Source organism: Lactuca virosa, chromosome 6 (assembly GCF_052849685.1).
Source record: "Lactuca virosa cultivar CGN04683 chromosome 6, Lactuca_virosa_CGN04683_v6, whole genome shotgun sequence".
Lineage (NCBI taxonomy): Eukaryota > Viridiplantae > Streptophyta > Magnoliopsida > Asterales > Asteraceae > Lactuca > Lactuca virosa.
Genome location: NC_136431.1, coordinates 30,845,938 through 30,866,294, shown reverse-complemented (window position 1 = coordinate 30,866,294; position 20,357 = coordinate 30,845,938). Strand labels below are relative to the sequence as shown.

The following is a 20,357-nucleotide window of genomic DNA, read 5'->3' as shown; positions in this document are numbered from 1 at the left end:
CTTCCATACTATCAAGATCATCTCTTCTATCCTCCAAGGTCACTTAAGAATGTTCTTGATCTTGATTCATTGATTCTTGCCAAATTGATCTAATTAAAATTGTCATACTCAAGGCATACGAGTCATTGGATCAAGTACATGTCATGACATTTATGATCGATCCCATAGCAGAAGCATGTGGGACACGACTCATTTGCTTTAGCTCAATAGTAGAACTAGGACATTAGCATTGCTCAATGTCATGCCAGCCTAAACTCCTTTTTGAGTTCTGCATGTCGAGTTTCCTCGACATTCAATGTACTTTGGCTTAATCCAATGAATCACTTTGATCTATCTCCATAGATCCTTATTATGCACGTGTCTTGTATCTCCCATGTATATCATAGCGAAACAGTTCTCATACCAAGCCAAGCTTTTACACCTGCTAAGTTATAATATAGTTTCCTATAAATCGTACATTGTCTATGTATAATACAAGGGTGACTACAGTGCTCCCACTAGCACTGACATATATATGGCTTATCTATGTTTCTCGAAATTCAAACTCCTTGAAATTTTCTCATTAAAACAAAGATTCCAATTACTCCCACTATCTTTGACATATATATGGCTTATCTTTATTTCTCGAAATTCAAACTCCTTGAACTTTCTCATTGAAATAATGATCCCACTTGCGAGATGCTTATTTCGGTCCATAAATGAACTTATTAAGCTTACACATCCTTCAAAACCTATCTTGGTTTAATTATGTGTTCGTTCCAATCCATGATTGTCTCTACTTGAAGATCCACTTGCACTTAACGGCTAAGGTCAAGTGCTTGATCTACAACATACATGGATTGAATCTCACTTTCCAAGTCTTCCTTCCATGTTGTAGCCTTTAGGGCCTACCATAGCTTCCGATAGCTGGTACACTCTGATTGCTCCATACCAGTGACTCATTTACCTCAGTAATATAAACTTCTTATATAACTAGGTTCATGACGTCTTCTATCAGATCTATAAGGAAAAAGTGGAAATATGTCATTTTCCTTAATAGCTCTTTCAACTCCAAATTGCATGCTATGTCCAACTTTAGGCTCTTCGTTGGTTAACTCTTGAATCTTATCAAGATCAATGTGGCTCCCACTAGCCCTTTTGGAAATCAGCTCCCTCTCATGGAAGACTGCCCTTCGAGCAACATACACTTTGTTCTCAGAAGGATTCTTAAACAATTATCCAAAATGTTTGATGGGTTCTCCAACGAGGATAACACATCTCTATTCAAAGTCCTAGATTGTCGAGCGCTTCACGACGAGCGTAAGCCTCATAATCGTAGACTTCCATATATGGCAGTAAGGATAGAATCCCACTTCACATGACATAGAGTGTTTTATGAACCTTACTAGTTGGTACAAGACCAAAGGACTTCTTGTAACACTATTCATGGTACAATCCACGATTTGTTAGCAAATACAGTGCGAGTCATATAGTACAAAATCAATGAACGATTTGTTTCTCTATCCAACTAACACTTCCTAGTGGCAGTGTTTTGGGAGGAGACAGATCATGAAACTCTTTCACAATTACTTAGATGATCGATAAAGTTTGCACTGAGATTCTCACTATGAGTGTCTCATCCTATTGCCCAATTGATTCTCAACTTCATTTTATGAGAGCTCTGAACACCTGAAAGGTTTCAGACTCACATTCATACGAAGTTGGTATCACCATGTATTGTGATTAATCTGAACGGTCCATTAGTGTAAACTAATTCCAACAGATACTCACATCAACCAGTGAAACATTCATCATCTATCTTGATAAACAAGATTTGCATTTATCATGAGACTCGAGGTCAAATGATATCCAAAATCCGATCCAACTGGATACTTGGTAATGCATTTCTCGTTTATGTATCCAAGACTATGATTCCACAAATACATTTCACCCAAAACTTTGGATGTATTTGAATCAATACATATTGTGGTCATTGTGAACGATCCATTAGTTGAACTAACATCAACAGATATTCACAATAATACACCTTATTTAAATGTTCGAATCAATTTTGAACGATTGCTACTATACTAGCTTCATAGATTTCATGACTTTCTTTTAACATGTTAGAATGCTCCACATTTAAATAAGTCATAACTATCTCATGAATCGTAGTATAAACAATTTCAATTATAATACCATAGACTAAACATTTTGAAAGGAGTTGTCTTTTGATCCTATGAATGTAGCAAGGGCTTGGCATTCATGATCAAATTATCTTCTCCATGTTTTAGTCTTCTTACTTTATTTTAGTGACTGCACATTCTTGCAAATGTCAGCACTAATCCTTAGCAAAACACTTAAGGTTTAGAAGTAATGTTTCGATGGCATTACAAATCTATATATTTGATTGAACACCAGACATGGGAGAAATTAGTTATCTTTTGATCCTTTGGAAAGTAGCACGGGCTCGTGATCCACAATCAAATTTAACTGCTTCATGTTCCAGTCCTTTCACCTCAAATATACATTTGGGCAAGTTTAATTTCTTAGTCCTTTTCTTGTTATGGAAACGAGCAATTATCAGAACATGTCTTAGAATAAGCCTTCCTTTGTCCTAGGTATTAGGGCCTAGATTAGGTATACCCACACTAATCGCCTTTTAAACCGTGTGCAATTGGCTTTCTTCTTCTTGATACTTCTATTAATGATAGTAAAATATGGGAGTGTTTTGAAGTTTGAGTTTCTATGACTGCCATGTTAATTCCAAAAGGAAACTTTAACATGCTCCACAACTCCTTCATGGTCATTCCAAGTTGTTCATATCAAAATCAAAATGAATTGATTATATGTACATGTCAGCTAGTCGATTAATCCTAGTCAACTCCTAACTCAAGGAAATTCCATTTTACTTCAATATGTCATTTTACAACGTACATTTGACAATTGCTCTTTCTAACACTTTAGAATGCAATGTTTGAAGTAACCAAGGAATAGCTTTAACAAAGGCATGATCTTTCTTTTCGTTTATGAGAACTACTCCCAAACTACGAATTTGACAAGATTGATCATCCTCATAACTAATCCTTTCAAAGGTTTTATAGCAGTAGATTTTAGTGGATAAGGTTATAGACATCATTCAATAACAAATTCCATTATAGTTTGTTTTACTTATCCTTAGAAAATAATCACCCTAAATAAAATTATTTTATAAGGCTAGGATCCATATTTGGCTCCATGATGTGTAAAGGGATGCCGTAAACACACCATAAAGTTATTTAGGTAGGCAAAGCCCTTTGTCAATTTCGATCACCACGAAATTCCTAGATCTTTGAGATTCATTGACTATCAATGGCATGTTAATCTCGAATTATGTTCATCTCAAATTCAATGACGGGGTCGCCGCGGATCATTGAACAGATGGTGAATCGACCATACAAAACCGCATGGTCCCCGGCTCAAGTTACGCTTGAGATTCGCGAGTTCCACATCATTCTCTACTTATACTCTCCAATTGACGTGCCGGTTAACCACGCGAGCTCCATCAACAAGTTATAAAGAGAATGTGCAACTTTTATGGATAACATAAAATTCACATTAAATAGATTGAGAATTAACCTTGCAAAATCGCATGGTCCCCGACTCTTGCGAGTTCCATATCATTCTCAACTATACCCTATATTGATGTGCCGGTTAACCACACGAGCTCCATCAACAGAATATAAAGAGAATGTGCAATTTTCATGGATAATATAAACTCACATTCTATTAATAAAACGGGATTTTGTTTTATACTTGTATTTAAAATACTTTTAGATTGACCATTATCACTATCAAACCCTTTCGGTAACTCCATTCACAAAATGCAATTGGGCGGTGAGGGTGGTAAGCGCGAAGCATATTAAAAACCGACCTCATTAGGAATCAAAGAGACCTCCTTAAACCCCTACATTAGAACGGGTGAGCCTAGTCGATGTAAGACTGACAATGTCAATATTAAACACGCGAGGGCGCATGTTGTAACTTTCTTATACATATAATAGACACAATTCTAATATATATAAATATAAGGGGTAAATTTAAAACTCTTTAAATTTAGTTGTCTATTATTAATTCTAATTAATTGCGAGGATGCAATGTAACAATTAATAAATCAGGAGGGGGTAATATTCAAATTTATAAATCTCTTTTATAAATAATATCAAATATTTAAATTCACTATTTAAATAATAGATAAATATTCAAATTCAAATAAACACATAAAGATTCAAATTCAAATAAACATATTTAAACAATATTTATCCATTAATAAATATTCAAATTCAAATAAAACATTTAAATAATATTTATCAATTTTCAGATTTAAAACATTTTAAAATTTGGTAATTATCCATATTTGATAAAGCTTCATATTTGAAAATGGAAAAAATCCGAAAACCCTAATTCTGCCGAGCTCACGTCGTGAGCTGCGACTAGGGTTTTAACCATTACGAATTTTTCAATAATCCTTCTACCATTCAATTTCAAACAAGGTTTTACAGAAAACATGGATCTAGGGTGAATATAACCATGAACCAATGGCTCTGATACCACTGTTGGGTTTTCTACGCATCAAATACACTCTAAAAGTAGGTAGCGGAAAAATCGAAACAACGATATACCTAAGTGTACATGCAACCTATGGATCTATGGCTTCATGCTAATTACATCAACCCTAGAAAACTAAAACATAAGTAAGAAAACATACCTCTTATGTAGCCCTTGATCTCCATGCTTGAGATCTTGAACCTCCATGAAGTTGCTTGGATGAAAGGATCCAAACCAGAATCCCTCTAATGGTATCACACCCAATGACACCAAAGATTGGAATAAAAATAACTAGGAGAAGGGTCAATTTCACAAACCCAAAGGGGTTAGAAATCGTCCCTAAGAGGGGGAGGAAGAAGGGTTGGCGAAACTTCAAGCCAAGGTGCAAGGAGGAATGAAATCCCTAAGGCCCTATTTATACCCTTGGATGCCTCCTTAGGTTTAGTACTCCTTCCCATGTGGGATGGAGGCCTAACCACGAAATTTCACTCCTTTCCCATGTGGGATGGAGTGATTTTCATCCAACCCTAATCCAATAAGGTTCTGGAACATTCCTGATTAACCAACTATCGATTAATCAACATTCAACCCTTTAATTAATTAAACTGTTAATTAATTTCCAATATATATTTCCAAAATATATTTCCAATTAGTTTCTAATTAATTATTAACCATAATAATTAATAAACCAATTTCTCCTTTATTTATTCTACTCAATTTGGGTCTTGAGGGCAACCCAAAAGGACCCTGCTATTATTAGAAATATTAGCAATAGTTAATGACCTTGGACACTATTCCAACAGCTTCTGCATTCGAGGTGAGTCTTCTCACCATACCAATGGGTTTAAGGCACCAAGGCCGGCCCATTTTATGTTATGTGGTACACTAGCTGTAGTAGAGATATGTGGTATGGTAGTTAGCTTTATGCTAAGTGGTATGCTAGTGATTATATGATATGTTTTATGCTAGTTGTCTTTGTGATACTTGCATGGAAGACCCCGGGGGGAGCCCGTGGCATTGGATGTAAGACCATGTGGGGTAGCCCATGACAGTCCTAGGTAAAGACCATGTTAGGTAGCCCATGACATTGGAAGTAAGACCATGTGGGGTAGCCCATGGCTTTCCTAGGTTTTATGTATGCATGGCTTATGTGATACATGTAGCTTTTATAGCTAACATGATATGTGTTATGTGGATTGTGTGTATGGTATGCTCTGGGAAACTCACTAAGCTTCGTGCTTACATGTTTTGTTTATTGTTTCGGGTATCATCATTTTGGAAAGGAAGAGCTCGGATTGATCGCAGTGCACACACCTATGATTTCCGCAATGAATGATTTTGGGATGAACTATGATAAATGTTTTACTTAATGATGATTTGAAATGTTTGGAATAAATGATATCTATTTTTAGGTTATATTAAAAATGAAATTTTTACCCCTGATTTTTGGGTCGTTACATCTTCATTGAATTTTCCACCACCACAACCCAATAGAAGGGATGTGGTGTTGGTTCGCCAAAGTTGAAGGACCGAAAAAGAAGGGATAGTGAAGACGTTGATGTCATTAAAGATGGAAAGGAAAGAGAAGTTGAGGATGATGACAGATGGAATGGTGACTGGTGGGACCGAGCTTAAATTTCTCGAATGTGGTTTTAGGTTTAAGGTGAGGAGATACAAATATGTGGGTCTATTAATTTTATAAAATATATAAAAAATAAATACATAAATAAGAAAATTAATTAAAAAATAAATTAAAAAGGGCACAATAGTCTTTTGAGGTAAGACATGAAGCAAACGCACAACAAAAATAAACAGTTGGGATCATCCAAGTTAAAAAAATAAGTTAGGGACCAAACGCACAAATTACCGAAACTACAGGGACCATTCGTGTAATTTACTCTTACCTTTTCGGTGTGTTCAAATCTGGGTAACAATTTTTTTTGTATACATCTAGGTAACAAACTTTTTGAAAATGTTCACATATGACCATTATGACCGGTTATGACCGGATGTAACCTGCTACAGCCGATCATAATGGTCATATGTAAACATTTCCAAAAAGTTTGTTATCTAGATGTGTACAAAAAAAAAGATAGTTACCCAGATGTGAACAAACCGAAAAGTTAATTACCTTATTAAGTCCATTTCCCAAAAAATATCAACAAAGTAAAAAGTAAAAAAGATACTAAAATTTTCAAAATAAACCAAAACAATATATACAAGCTTTGTTGTATAAATAATATTATATTTTGAGATTTTTTTGTTTAAATCTAAAAAATTTTTATTTTATTTTTAGTAGGTTTAGCGTTAATCCTCTCTAATAAATGAAAGTTTTTTTTTTTTTTTTTTTTTTTTTTTTTTTTTTTTCACTTGTCACATTCTCATTCAATTTGCCAAATGTCATTTTATAGTTATTTTGAATTAATTTTTTTCCACATGTCATTTTATTAGTTTTTTATATTTTATTAAATTCCACATAATATTTTAATGTAATAATTGCAATAAATGTAGTAATAAATGAATATCAATTTATTAATCAACTTACTTTTTAATTTCAAAATTTCCAAAATTAAAGTTTATTAATTTTTATTTATTTAAATTATTTGTTTAAATTTAAAAGTTAAAAAAACATTTACATTATAATAATTCATTACTTTTCTTATTTTCTTATAAATTTAAAGTATATATATATATATATATATATATATATATATATATATATATATATATATATATATATATATATATACATTAATCCATGTAATACATGGGTTTCACAACTAGTCTTCTAATAAAAGATATAAAATTTTTAGAAAAAACCCTCAATATTTTTGGGAAAACAACCTCATATATATTTTTTTTAATATGTTTTAGCTCATAATTCTCATGCCGTTTTCAACATTAAAATCTAAATGAAACATTATATTATTTTTCAATAAAACAAAATGTTGATGTGTCCAAATATACATATTAAAATCTATTCAAGGATGTTTAGAACATAAGACATACCATATCATTTTCTTCTCAATATTACACACCATTTTTTTCTCAAGGAAATACCTACCCTTCACTGAATTTTATTATTTTCTAAAACAAATTTTACATTTTGTTAAAATTGATTATATTTGTGGATATTAATTAAGCTAATCATATTTTAAGTTAATGTTAAAAAAAGCAACATTTTGGAAATGGCTTATTCCGGACCAAGTTATGCCACCATAAAAAAATATATTTTTTTGACAAATGAATACACTTTGAACCGACATTTTGGATTCCGAACCAATATTCCAAAATTTCCACAAAAAATTAGTATTTTGGAGTTTGAAGAACAAATCTGAAATCCTATGAAAATTTCAGAATTTTGAAACAACCATTCGCTTTTTATTAAATTCTAACAAAAAGTTAAATAAACATAACAAATGAGATGTATATACAATACAAAGGATTAAAATGAAACATTCGTTTCAAAAAGGTGATAATAAACATTTAAAAATGCAGATTTTGAAACATGAGTATAACGCATAGTTCCCGAGTTTAACAAAAGAAACAAAGAGAATAGAAAGTCAAGAGAAAAAGGAAAGGAAAACAATTTTTTTTTGTGTTCCCGAGTTTAAGAAAAGTAAGAGGAAATTAATCATTTTGTTCTTTTCTTTCCGAATTTTCCCAAATCGAAAGCAAAGTTAAGAGGAAAAGTGATCATTCCATTTCTCTCCGCTTTCTTCCTTTAATGAAACTCAGGAACATCATTTTCTTTTATTTTTTTATCATTTCCATCCATTTCATTTATCTTCTCTCGTTAAGTTGAACTCGCGAATTGGATGTAAGAGTTTTTTTATAAGTTTTTTTGTGCAAATAAGAAAAATTATCTGTTTAAATTGAGTCCCGTGTATTTTATTAATTAATAACAATAAATAATGAAATATAATACATATTAACAAATACATAATAAAATAAATAATAAATAAATAAAATGTTGATGTCATTAATCCTTTTCATATACATGTTTGATTTTCAATTGAGTTTCAATCCCGCTCAAACCCTTCACTATCTCTCATCTCTCTCGCTACAGTTGGTAACTCCATTTCTCTCTAGATTCATCTCATCTCATCCACACCTTTGCTGGTTCCATTTTGCTGTCTGCCTCCACTCTCAACGATCCAATCCATTGATTCACGACGGCATGACCGTTTTCCCCCTTTCTTTCTCACTTTAGCAATATCAATTTTGAAAACCCTAGAAAATATTTTGCTGTACATTCATGGATAATTTCCACATATACGAAGCCATCGGCCAAGGAAAATACTCCGTACTGAGCTCTTTATCTCTACTGTTATGTATATTCTTCTACCATTTTGTTTCAGTTCAGTAATCGAATTGTGTGCTATGGTTTGCAGACTGTATATAAAGGGAGGAAGAAGAAAAGCGTTGAATACTTCGCAATCAAAAGCGTTGATAAATCTCATAAGAGCAAGGTTCTTCAGGAAGTAAGTCAACTGTTTTACTTACATGTTCGAAATCGAATGTTTTAGAAGGATATCGTAATTCAATTTCAGATCCATATCAATATTCTCTCCTTACGGTGATAATGCGGCATAGGATCTACCATACTTGCATAGTTTTCTTTCGTTATTCAAAATTTCAATCTAAGCTTACTATTGGAGTGTCTGGATATCCATCTAAACTGATCATTGCGATAATCAGTTTGGATCGTTTGGCAAAGAGCGATTATAGTTTTGAGGATTTAGGTCAAAATAAGCAGATTTTGGATTGTAAACTTACCCAAAAAAACCTTGACATTAATCAACTTACTATCTGATATTCAAGTCATAAAATCACATCCAAAATGCAAATCCCAACACCACTCATTTCTTCATTTTTAAATATTGTAGATCGTAATTGATTTTGGTATACGGGGTTCTGTATTATTGAAGTGTGTTTAGGATTCTGTTATGGTAAACACGTCACTGTACTTTTACATTCCTTATTGAGTGCAATTTAACAAAAAGCTTATCTTTCACATACTTGCACTTCCACAGTCATTATCAATTACATGTTTTTTTGTCCAATTCTAATCAAATTAAGTAACATGAATGGTTGATTTGGGGACAAGAGCATAAGTGTAAGAAGAAATTTGATAGAGAAAATGTTAATGTTTCAATTGCTGTTGATGATTTGTGCTGCAGGTTAGAATTCTTCACTCTTTGGATCATTCTAATGTACTCAAATTTTATGCATGGTAAGCCAAACCCAACATTTTCAATTTTTTATTATATAAATGTTTTTGAGTTTCTAGTGTCTGTGACACTTTGAATTATCATTGTGGTTATATATCTTTGTCTTAGATGAATTGTTTATACATTAGACCATGTATTTTTCTTGTTTTGAAATAGGTATGAAACTTCTGCTCATTTGTGGTTGATTTTAGAATACTGTGTTGGTGGTGACCTCCGGACATTACTGGAGCAGGTATGGACAAATCTTTATGTTTTTCATGCAAGAAAAAATCACCTGGATGAATGAAACAAAAATAACAAATTCAACAAACTCAAAATTGAGTAAAAGTGTGCTTGTTCTTTCTTAACCCGGGATGTACCTTTTTTAGAAAGAAAACAGTTTTATACATTTGGGTTCAATATATCAAAAGGAAACAAAGGAAACCGACATTGTTTTATCAGTTACTAAAGGCTTCAAATTGTTTACTAGTGTTATATTCAATTAAGATTGAAATTAGCACAAAGTCATTTTCTTCATCTTAGTAAAGGAATAAATCATATGAAAGTTAGTTTAATTGTTTTAATACATATTTTGGAGCTAGTAACACTTGTTAATCAACCAACATGGATTGTTGCATTACAGGACAATAAACTTCCAGAAGATTCAGTACATGATCTTGCACGTGATCTTGTTAGAGGTTTAAGGTAAAACAATTTCTCTTTTTAAAACATAATAATACATGATTTTAGAGTTTGTATCATCTGACGCTGTTCTCAAATCAATGTAATAATCAGTTATCTACACTCCAAGGGAATCATCTACTGTGACTTGAAACCATCAAACATTTTATTAGATGAAAACGGTCGTACAAAGGTAATTTTTTGCAGTATTTATGATTCTCTCATTGGTTTTTATGCACAAACATTTTTCATAATGGTTGATATGTATAATGTATTGCAGCTTTGTGATTTTGGGTTATCCAGAAAATTGAGCGACATATCTAAAACACCTTCTTCTCTTGTAAGTGTTCCTAACAATTTTGCACTCGTTTTGGTTTTTCAGTGGTCATTATCTTGAATATTATTAATTACATAACACTTTTTTTTTTCTTTCTATATTGTTTAGCTACCACAAGCAAAGAGGGGCACTCCATGCTACATGGCTCCTGAGTTGTTCCATGATGGTGGAGTGCATTCATATGCTTCTGATTTATGGGCACTTGGTTGTGTCTTATATGAATGTTATTCTGGTAGACCACCCTTCATTGGAAAAGAATTCACACAATTAGTAAAATCAATCCTCACTGATCCAACTCCATCTCTCCCAGGCAATCCCAGCCGTACATTTGCTAATCTTGTCAGTTCTCTTTTAATCAAAGATCCCACTGATCGAATCCAATGGTCAGAAATCACCACTCATGCCTACTGGAGAACACACCTTAGTCCAGTCTCTTTACCACCTCAACCTGCTTTCGATAACATGATACAGCTTTCTTATAAGCCTTCTTGCCTCACAGAACGAGAACGCAATCTTCAAAACAAAACCCCACCAAGAAACCGCGATAACTCTTCTAAACTCAATGAAACACCCAAAAACCGGAAGATTCAATCCAAGCAGAAAGATGTTTCGAGTAATACAAAGGGTGTGAATCTGTTGCGCCTTTCCAGGATAGCAAAATCGAATTTACAGAGGGAAAACGAGAAGGAGAATTACCGAAGGCCATTGCCGAATAACTCTGAACATGACACTGATGTTAAAATTGAAAACACAGATATGGAGCTTGATTTTAACGAGAATACAGAGGACGATACCCAAGACGAGAACGAACTTCCTGCTACGCCTAGTCGTAACCTTACCGTTGATGAAAATTTATCAACTCCAGATCCCGAAGAGAAAATAATACATGAAATTGATGCGTCACCTTTGATTAACACAGACGAATCAAGAAGAACTGATCATGAATCGGAATCCTCAGTGCCTGCGACTCCACCGACTGCTTCACCTCAGCCCAAAACTCAAAGAATAATCGAAGATTCAGGTGGTGTGGTTAGCCTATCACAGGTGGTTTGGCATTCATCTGACCTGTCGGTGCGACCTGTGATGCCGAGTAAAAAGTCCGACAAACAATCAGATGTCCTCCCGTCTCTGCCATTTGACGCGATTCCAGCTTCCGATCTCGTGAAATTACCAAAAGACCAGTTAGATGTTGTCACAAAATCAATCGTAACCATACTAAATGGAAACACCACGATCGGTGAGAAGCAGAACGTGATTAGATACCTTGAGATGTTAAGCACGAATGTCGAAGCTGCCAATATTTTGACCAACGGCTCAATAATGCCGGTTCTTGTGAAAATGCTCCGGCAATCAAAGGCCTCTGCTTTGCGTGTTATGCTTGCTTCACTTCTTGGCTTGCTAATACGCCATTCTACTTATATCGAGGATGAATTGTCGAATTCTGGTATATTGGGTGCGTTGAATGAAGGTTTGGTAGATAGGCAAGAAAAAGTTAGAAGATTCTCGATGGCTGCTTTGGGGGAGTTGTTGTTTTACATATCTACTCAAAACGACCAATCCAAACCAACAATCCCGCCGGAAAGCCCGTCGAAGGAAACCAAAGCCTCATCAGGGTGGCAGGTCAATTTTCTTCACAGTTGCTATGATCAAACAACAAACTTTCATTTATTTGTATGTAATAGTATTATCCACTTTATTCTTTTTATTTGTATATTGATTTTCAGGTTCCGAGTACATTGATTTCACTGGTGACGTCACTTTTACGTAAGGGAGAAGACGACATAACTCAGCTTTACGCATTACGAACAATAGAAAACATCTCAAGTCAAGGAGGCTACTGGTCAACTCGTTTTACCAGCTCAGACGTTATCAATAACCTCTGCTACATCTTCCGAGCTCCCGGAAAACAAGAAACCATCCGACTCACTGCCGGATCATGTTTAGTGCGATTGGTCCGTTTTACCCCTCCCACCATCCAACAAGTAATGGAGAAACTCACATTCAAAGAAATGGCCGGAGCCATCTCAAAAGGAAACCCTAAAGAACAACAAATCTGCTTAAACCTTCTAAACATGGCGGTGCTTGGCGGCAATTTCTTCCCTAACATCGGCCGCCACCTTCTCCCGCTGGTGGAGGACAAGAATTTAGTCCCGAATCTTATCTCGTTGATTGAACACGGTGGTGAGGTTTTGAGAGGGAAAACCCTAGTTTTTGTGACGTTGCTTTGTAAGAACAGGAAGCGGTGGTTAGGGCAGTTTTTCTTGAACGGGAAATTAATGTCGACTGTGGATAGGTTGGTGGTGAAGGAGAAGGGCGTTTATTTGCAGCAGTGTTTGGAGGCATTTTTGTTTGGTGTGGTGGCTGTGATTCCGGGGTTACTGGAGACTGTAATTTCCGATGTTCAGCAACTGATGGGAGGGGGAGGTGGAGGGAGACGACATACGCTGGTTGCTGCTTTGACTGGTAGAGCTTCTTCAAAGACCAATCTTCAACTTTTTTCTGTTGTTCTAAACCTGCTTGGAAGTTCTTCTTTTAAACATAAAGTCGTGAATGCGGAGGTTCTTCAGCAACTTAAAGTTTTAATCAAATTGGTGGAATCACCGTTCCAGGTAAACACGGTAACCAACTGTTTTGATACTGTGGGATTTGATGGAATTGGAATTGGAATTCAATTCCATTCCAGTCCCGTTTTTGGTTGTTAACACACTATAAAAAGCGAAGATTAGACTTAAATTCCTTCAACCCTTCCCTAGGAATTTGAAAATTTTTCTACAGAACTAAACTTTGTACATTTGACGGAATGGAATCTTATATTCCAATTCCGTTGGTACCCTTAAAAGATTCCAATTCCTTCCAGAATTTTTTTTGAACAAACCACCTTCTTAATAAATTTCTGTTTATTATAAATATATATAATTGGTTTTCTGGTTGCATTTATTTCAATATATTATATATAAACCGAAGGGTATTTTTGTCTTTTATCAAAAAGCATATATTGAAATTGCACTTCCACTAACCTTCTCTAGGATGGAGAAATCCATGGAACATGTAATTTGAAGAATTCAAACGAGAATTGAATTCTGTACATCTGTCAACCAAACACTCCAATGAATTAAATAAAATGAAAAAACCAATTTTGTGATTTTTTTTTTTTTTTTTTTTTTTGAATATATATAATAAGTAGGAATGTTGTTTTCCCAATCCAGATAAGATGTAAACATTTGATTTGTGATTGAATTTTTCAGGGAAGGGATGATTTCCAGATAACCCTTCTAAGGGTACTTGAAACAGTGACAGAAGAAGCCTCTTTCATTGAGGAAAACCACTCGGGTTTTGTCCATGAAATACTTCCAAGTCTCTCCATTGTTTGCAAAGCAAGCAAAGATGGAGACGCAAGATTCTTATGCTTGAAGATATGGTTTGAAGTGGTGGTGAGTTTGTTATACGAATCATCATCATCTCATGATAACAATGGAAAACGAGAGGAATTGAAACAAATATGCCATCATCATTTCCTCCCTCTGTATCCACAGCTAATGGAAGATGAAGATCCAATTCCTATATATGCACAAAAACTAGTCGAGATGCTGGTAGAATTCAAGATCATCACACAGCAATGATTAATGAATCTTCTTCTTTTTGGATTTATCTTCCAAATGATTTGTATGCTATATATGTTGTGCACACTCATTGTTTCCTCAACACAAAGAAACTCTATGCTTATGTTCATTTCAATTGTACCTCTAGTTGCCCAGTCAATGTTATCACTATGAGTTTTGATGAAACTATATTAGTCTATACTTATATTTAATAATGGAGATTGAGCAAATCAGTTTAATCAATTAACTTTTTTTTAGTAAAGATTCAAAATGATTGTTATAGATTTGCTCTTTCCAGGCTGTTTACCTTTTAAATAGACTAATCTTAAGGGATGTGTTTTTTAAACCTTAATGTGTGTAATTTTGTCGGTATTCTAATTTTTGTAATTATTTTAGTAAGGAAACAAATTATTTTTAATGTTTTTAAAATGTCTAGTTACACACTTTATAAGACCATACGATATGCTAAGCACGAGACCATTTGTGGTATATGTGGCCACGAACCACAATCGTGCACACCGTCCCGGTGTGTCGTTGTCGTGAGTTGTGGTCATTGTGTTTCGTGATGGCTACGACGAGCGTGGACGACCAATGAGAATTTGGCTTGCCAATTCGACTGTTCAACTGTTTATTTTTAAAATTTTTAATTTTTTTTTCCAAACAAATTACCTATATATACACAAAACATAACATTCACCTTTCATCAAATTTTACACTCTTTATCACACAAAAAGACATGAATTTCTTTAAGAATTTTGACTCGGATGATGACGAAGAATTCATCTCAATTTTCTTCAATGTTGTGTAACACATTCACGATGAAGAAAGGTCGAATGTTGCACGCTCAAGAGTGGTCGTCAATCGTGATCGCCGAAACATAAACAACTTATTGGTACGTAATTATTTTGCCAATAATTGTCTTTAAAATGATGACTTGTTCGAACGTGGTTTCTGTCTAAATAAGACTATATTTCTACGTATTAGTAATACTTTAGAGGTCCGTTATGATTTTTTTAAACAAAACCCTAATGTTAGAGGAAGAGTGAGTTTTTCCAGTATACAAAAATCTGCAGTTGCGCTTAGGTATTTGGGATACGATATAGCATTTGATGCACGTTTCTCTCTTTATTGAATGAAAAACTAATTAAAAAAATTTATATGTTGGTTTTTTGTATTTAAAAACTGTATTTTTATTGGATTTTTTAATTAAAAAAAATAAAAAAATGATGTGGAGTGGAGTGTAGTGGTGAGTATCCCATATGTTTAGTGGTAGTTAGTGGTGATGATGTGATACCCACCATTATAGTGGTTAATGGTGAGTATTAAGGATGACCTTATATCAATAAAAATGGACAATGCACTTTTATTTTTTCAACAAAACTGAAAAAATGGTCCATGTGGTATGCATTTTTTCTGGGTTTTAGTACAAATCCCGACTTTTTGTTTTTTTGGCTTCATGGTCCTTTTGACCATGTTTCTATGTGGAAATGGTCACCGAATTAACTCCCGTTGAGTTGCTGTTAACCACCTCATGTGCCTCCTACGTGAGGGTATATTCGTATTTTCACCTTTTAGGGACTATTTTTGCAGATATAAAAAATTATATCACCTTTAAATGTTCCCCACCGTTGCGACCATCCCCAACGTCTCTCTTCTCCCCTTCTTCTTCTTAAGCTCTTACAATAGCAATGGTGATATGTTTTTATGGAAAGTTTGTGGTGGTGAAAATATCATGAACCTCACTGGATCCCGAAAGGAGATTTTATGCTTGCTCTATGAACGATTCTGTTTGTGGGTTTATTGGGTAGCTTGACCCGCCAATGTGTGCTAGGGCTAAAACCATCAAATCTAGTCTCCTAAGAATTTTTAATACAATGCAGAAACGGTGCAATGGATTGGTTAGACGTATTAACATACTAGAAGAACAATGCAATGGACTAATAAGCATGAACATCTTGGCGGCAAATTGCAATGCAATGAGGATAAATCTTTGAAACTGAAAATCTATCTATCTATTTACAAGTTGGTTTATGTTTGTGATTGTTATTTTCGGTATTTGGTTTGTGTAGGGGTTACGGTTATATAAAAAAGGGGGGGGGGGGGTTGTTGATAAGTGATCAGGAGTATTAGTATAAAAATGGGGTTTTTGTGGTAAGTTGATTTGATCACGTTTGTTATGAATTATGTTGTTAATGATATATATATATATATATATATATATATATATATATATATATATATATATATATATATATATATATGGTATGTTGTTATGAATTATGTTGTTAATGATATATATGGTATGAAAGTATGAAAATGTGACAAAATAAGCACATCAATAGAACCAAAAATACATTACCAAAATATGTATCAAAGTATGACCAAAATGTACCAAAATAAGCACATCAATAGAACTAAAAGTACATTACCAAAATATGCATCATAAATTGACCAACTTGCAATGTTATATCTATCAAAATTTGACCAAAATGCACATTTCATTAACCACATCAGTTGAACCATAAATACATTACCAAAATAAGCATAAATGTGTCATTGCACCACATCATTACAACCAAAATACAATTAAAGTGTCATTGCACCATACATAAAAGTCTAACCATAAAAGTGTCATCCCAAAACATAACAACCAAGTTTTCAACAAAATATAACCAAACTCACAGGAAAAAACCTACATGAAACCATACCAACTTCAAAAAAACTTACTTCTTGGACTGATTCCCACCTTGCCCTTTACATGTCCTAGAGTTGTGTCCCTTATTCTTGCATTCTCCACAAGTAACACTAATATGCTTCCTTGATAGCTTTTGCACTCCACCATCAGCTGGTCTATGACAACCTTCTCCTTGTGTAGCACCTTGACTTCCCCTTTGTCTTTTGCTCAACCTTTCACCCTCACTCCGCCTTCTTTTTTTCTTAGGACTTCCCACATGAGTGTGATGTGGGGGATGGATTAGCTTTGTTGGGAAATCACTTTTGGGCCACATGACTCTCCCTTTGATTGGCTTGACCTTAATTTGAATAGGATTTTTTCCATACAACATTGGGCTTGGCTCTTCTCATCTCTTCCTAACCTAATCTAAAAAAAAACGGACAACACAAATCGCCGCTCTCGTTCATTCTCACATCTTCTCAACAACATTCTTCCATTCCCATCAAATCGGACGTCAGAGCTCGCCATCGTCTTCATCTTCGTAGGTCCGTCATCGTCTTCACCTTACCGTCACTCACCATATGCATCACCTCTCGTTGCCGATGTTGTAGGTTCACCGTCGTCTTCATCTGCCATCGTCTTCATCTCACGTCGACATGTAAGGTTTTTTTTTTGTTTTTTCTTCAGATTTTTGATTTCTAACGTATAGCCTTTGATAACCGATTTTATGCTTTTCAGTTGTTATTTATCCTTGATCCACAATTCCTAATCGTTCTTCATTCTAAAACGTGAAATTACACTCTACATTTATTTACAACATTCGATTTTATTCAATTGGATTGTTCTAAAATGTGGAAATCTAGATTTTTTGATTAGTTTGATGTTTTGGTAAAAAAAATCAATTTGTTAGTAAATTTCAATAACAGTAATGTAATGTAGTACATGATCGATTTTTGTTGAGTTGTTAACAAGCTTTGCTAAAATCTTTGTTGAAATCAGAAAATTATGCATGTTTATGTTGATTTCTGATGTAGTTGTTCCTATAACCGATTTTTTGCTCTAAGTATGTTATTTATGTTTTCTGAAAATAATTTGTGCTGATTTCTTATCAATGTTTGATAAAATCTTTGCTGAAATCAGAAACTTATATACAAGTTTATGCTTATTTGCTGATTTTATTGTATAATCTTTGCTTATATGTTTTTTTTTTCGTTTTCTGATTCATGATGCATTGTTGCTGAATTGTCATCAATTGAAGTTCTTATTATGTTGAAATATCATTATTTTTTGTTGCTAAAGTATGTATTCCATATTTTTTTGTTATTAGCAATGAGAGATAAACATACATGGACCAACGAGCAAATAAAATTCTTATTGCACACTTGTATAGAAGAAGTACAAATTGTGGGTAAAAAGGTTTGAGTTTGCACAAAAATTTATGGAACAAGTTAGGAACAACCATTAAGGAAAATTATGGTGTGAATTTGACACAAAGACAATTGAAAAACGCCTATGACTACCTTAAACCCAAATACACATGATGGTTATACTTGAAAAACAAAACTGGCAACCTTTACAATCCTCAAACAAACACTTTTAACTTAACAAATGAGGAGTGAGAGGACATTAAATATATATATATATATATATATATATATATATATATATATATATATATATATATATATATGTGTGTGTGTGTGTGTGTGTTTTCTTAATATAGTTGGCAATTATTCTTATACTACTTTTGTTACATTGATTGGGTTTAGGGATATCCGAAAGCCGTTTCTTTGAAAACTATCCCATTGTTGTTTTCAGAGCTTTGTGCATAACTCTTTGATGGAAACAGTGCCTCTGGTAATCTCAGCTATGCCACATCCCAAACACCATCGGGACATGGATCATCTTCTTGCCATGTTGTACCACTACAGGTTATGGACACCCCTTCTATTAACATAGACGAGGATGATTACTTTTCCAATCATACTAGTGAGCCTTTTACCCAACCACCACCTTCTGGTGCTTCACCTTTTGCTGATTCACCTTCTGCTGCTTCACCTTTTGGTAACCCAAACAAAATCGCAAAACCTCAACTCCTAGACCTCGAGCTCCTAGTGCCTCACCTGATCCACTTTCTAGTGCCTCACCTAAAGCTTCTATTACTGTTGATGATTTAACACTAGAGATGCAAAAAGCTCTACGACATTTGACTCAAGGGCCTACAATTCGTCAATGTTTAGAGAAGCTAGAGTTGCTCGAGTTAGGCCCAGTAGACCCTCTACGATTTGTTGCTTATCATATTTTTGGAGGGACCATGAATATAAGAGAGATGTTGGTAAATTTGCCCATTGATCCACAAATATTAAGAGGATGGATCGAGATGAATGCTTCAAGTTTAGGAGTCGTAAAGGATGGAAAGATTGTCCGTTAAGTTTACATATTTGAGTTGTTTAGGTTTTAATTGCATGTGTTGGAACTATGTGGTTATGTTTTTTGGTTATTTGGTACTTGAATTTTATGTTATTTGGTACTTGAGTTTTATGTTTGGTTATTTGGTACTTGAGTTTTATGTTATGTTATTTGGTACTTGAATCTTATGTTATGTTATTTGGTACTTCAATTTTATTTTATGTTATTTGGTACTTGAGTTTTATGTTTTGCTATTTGATTAACAGGTTCCTAATGGATCACAACAAAAAGATACTTCTCATAATTCTAATGTACTTGTATGTCTGCTACTTTTTGAAAAGGGGTGTGAAATGAGAGCGTGACAACGATTCAGAAATGACGGGACATGAATTTACGTTAGAGTTACTTCACCATAATCCTTCACAATGTGTTGAAGTACTACGCATGTCAGGTGAATCATTTGTCCGACAATGTGCTCATTTTAGTGTAAATTACGCGTTAAAGGATAACAAACATGTATCGGTTAAGGAAAAGATGACTATGTTTTTGATGATGATTGGTCATAACCAACGTTAACGTTACGTGATTATCAAGCGAAAATTTTAACACTCAAAGAAAACAATTCATAAATTTTTCATGAAGTGTTGGACAGAATGCTGCTTTTCGCAAATGACATTATAGTACCAACTTCTTTTAACCCGAATCCAAACATTCTAGGACATAATAAGAGGCTTCAACGGGTTTTTAAAGGAGCAGTTGGTGCACTTGATGACACTTTGATATATGTTGTTGTCCCTGCAAACAAGCGAACTTTATATAGAAGTAGGTGAAACGACGATTGTTACCAAAATGTATTGGCAATATGTGACTTCAACAAG

The 20,357-nt window shown here is 34.1% G+C and overlaps 1 protein-coding gene across 1 annotated transcript; it reads left to right on the top strand.

Moving 5' to 3' along the window:
- Positions 1-8,581: 8,581 nt before the first annotated feature.
- LOC145119296 (kinase family with ARM repeat domain-containing protein) lies at positions 8,582-14,582 on the top strand. The gene is made up of 10 exons (XM_079054933.1): positions 8,582-8,872; positions 8,961-9,050; positions 9,750-9,802; positions 9,957-10,032; positions 10,423-10,484; positions 10,575-10,653; positions 10,741-10,800; positions 10,906-12,417; positions 12,522-13,406; positions 14,043-14,582. The coding sequence occupies exons 1-10, from the start codon at positions 8,825-8,827 to the stop codon at positions 14,415-14,417; spliced, it is 3,240 nt and encodes a 1,079-aa protein (XP_078911059.1). The 5' UTR covers positions 8,582-8,824; the 3' UTR covers positions 14,418-14,582.
- The last annotated feature ends 5,775 nt before the right edge of the window (positions 14,583-20,357 follow it).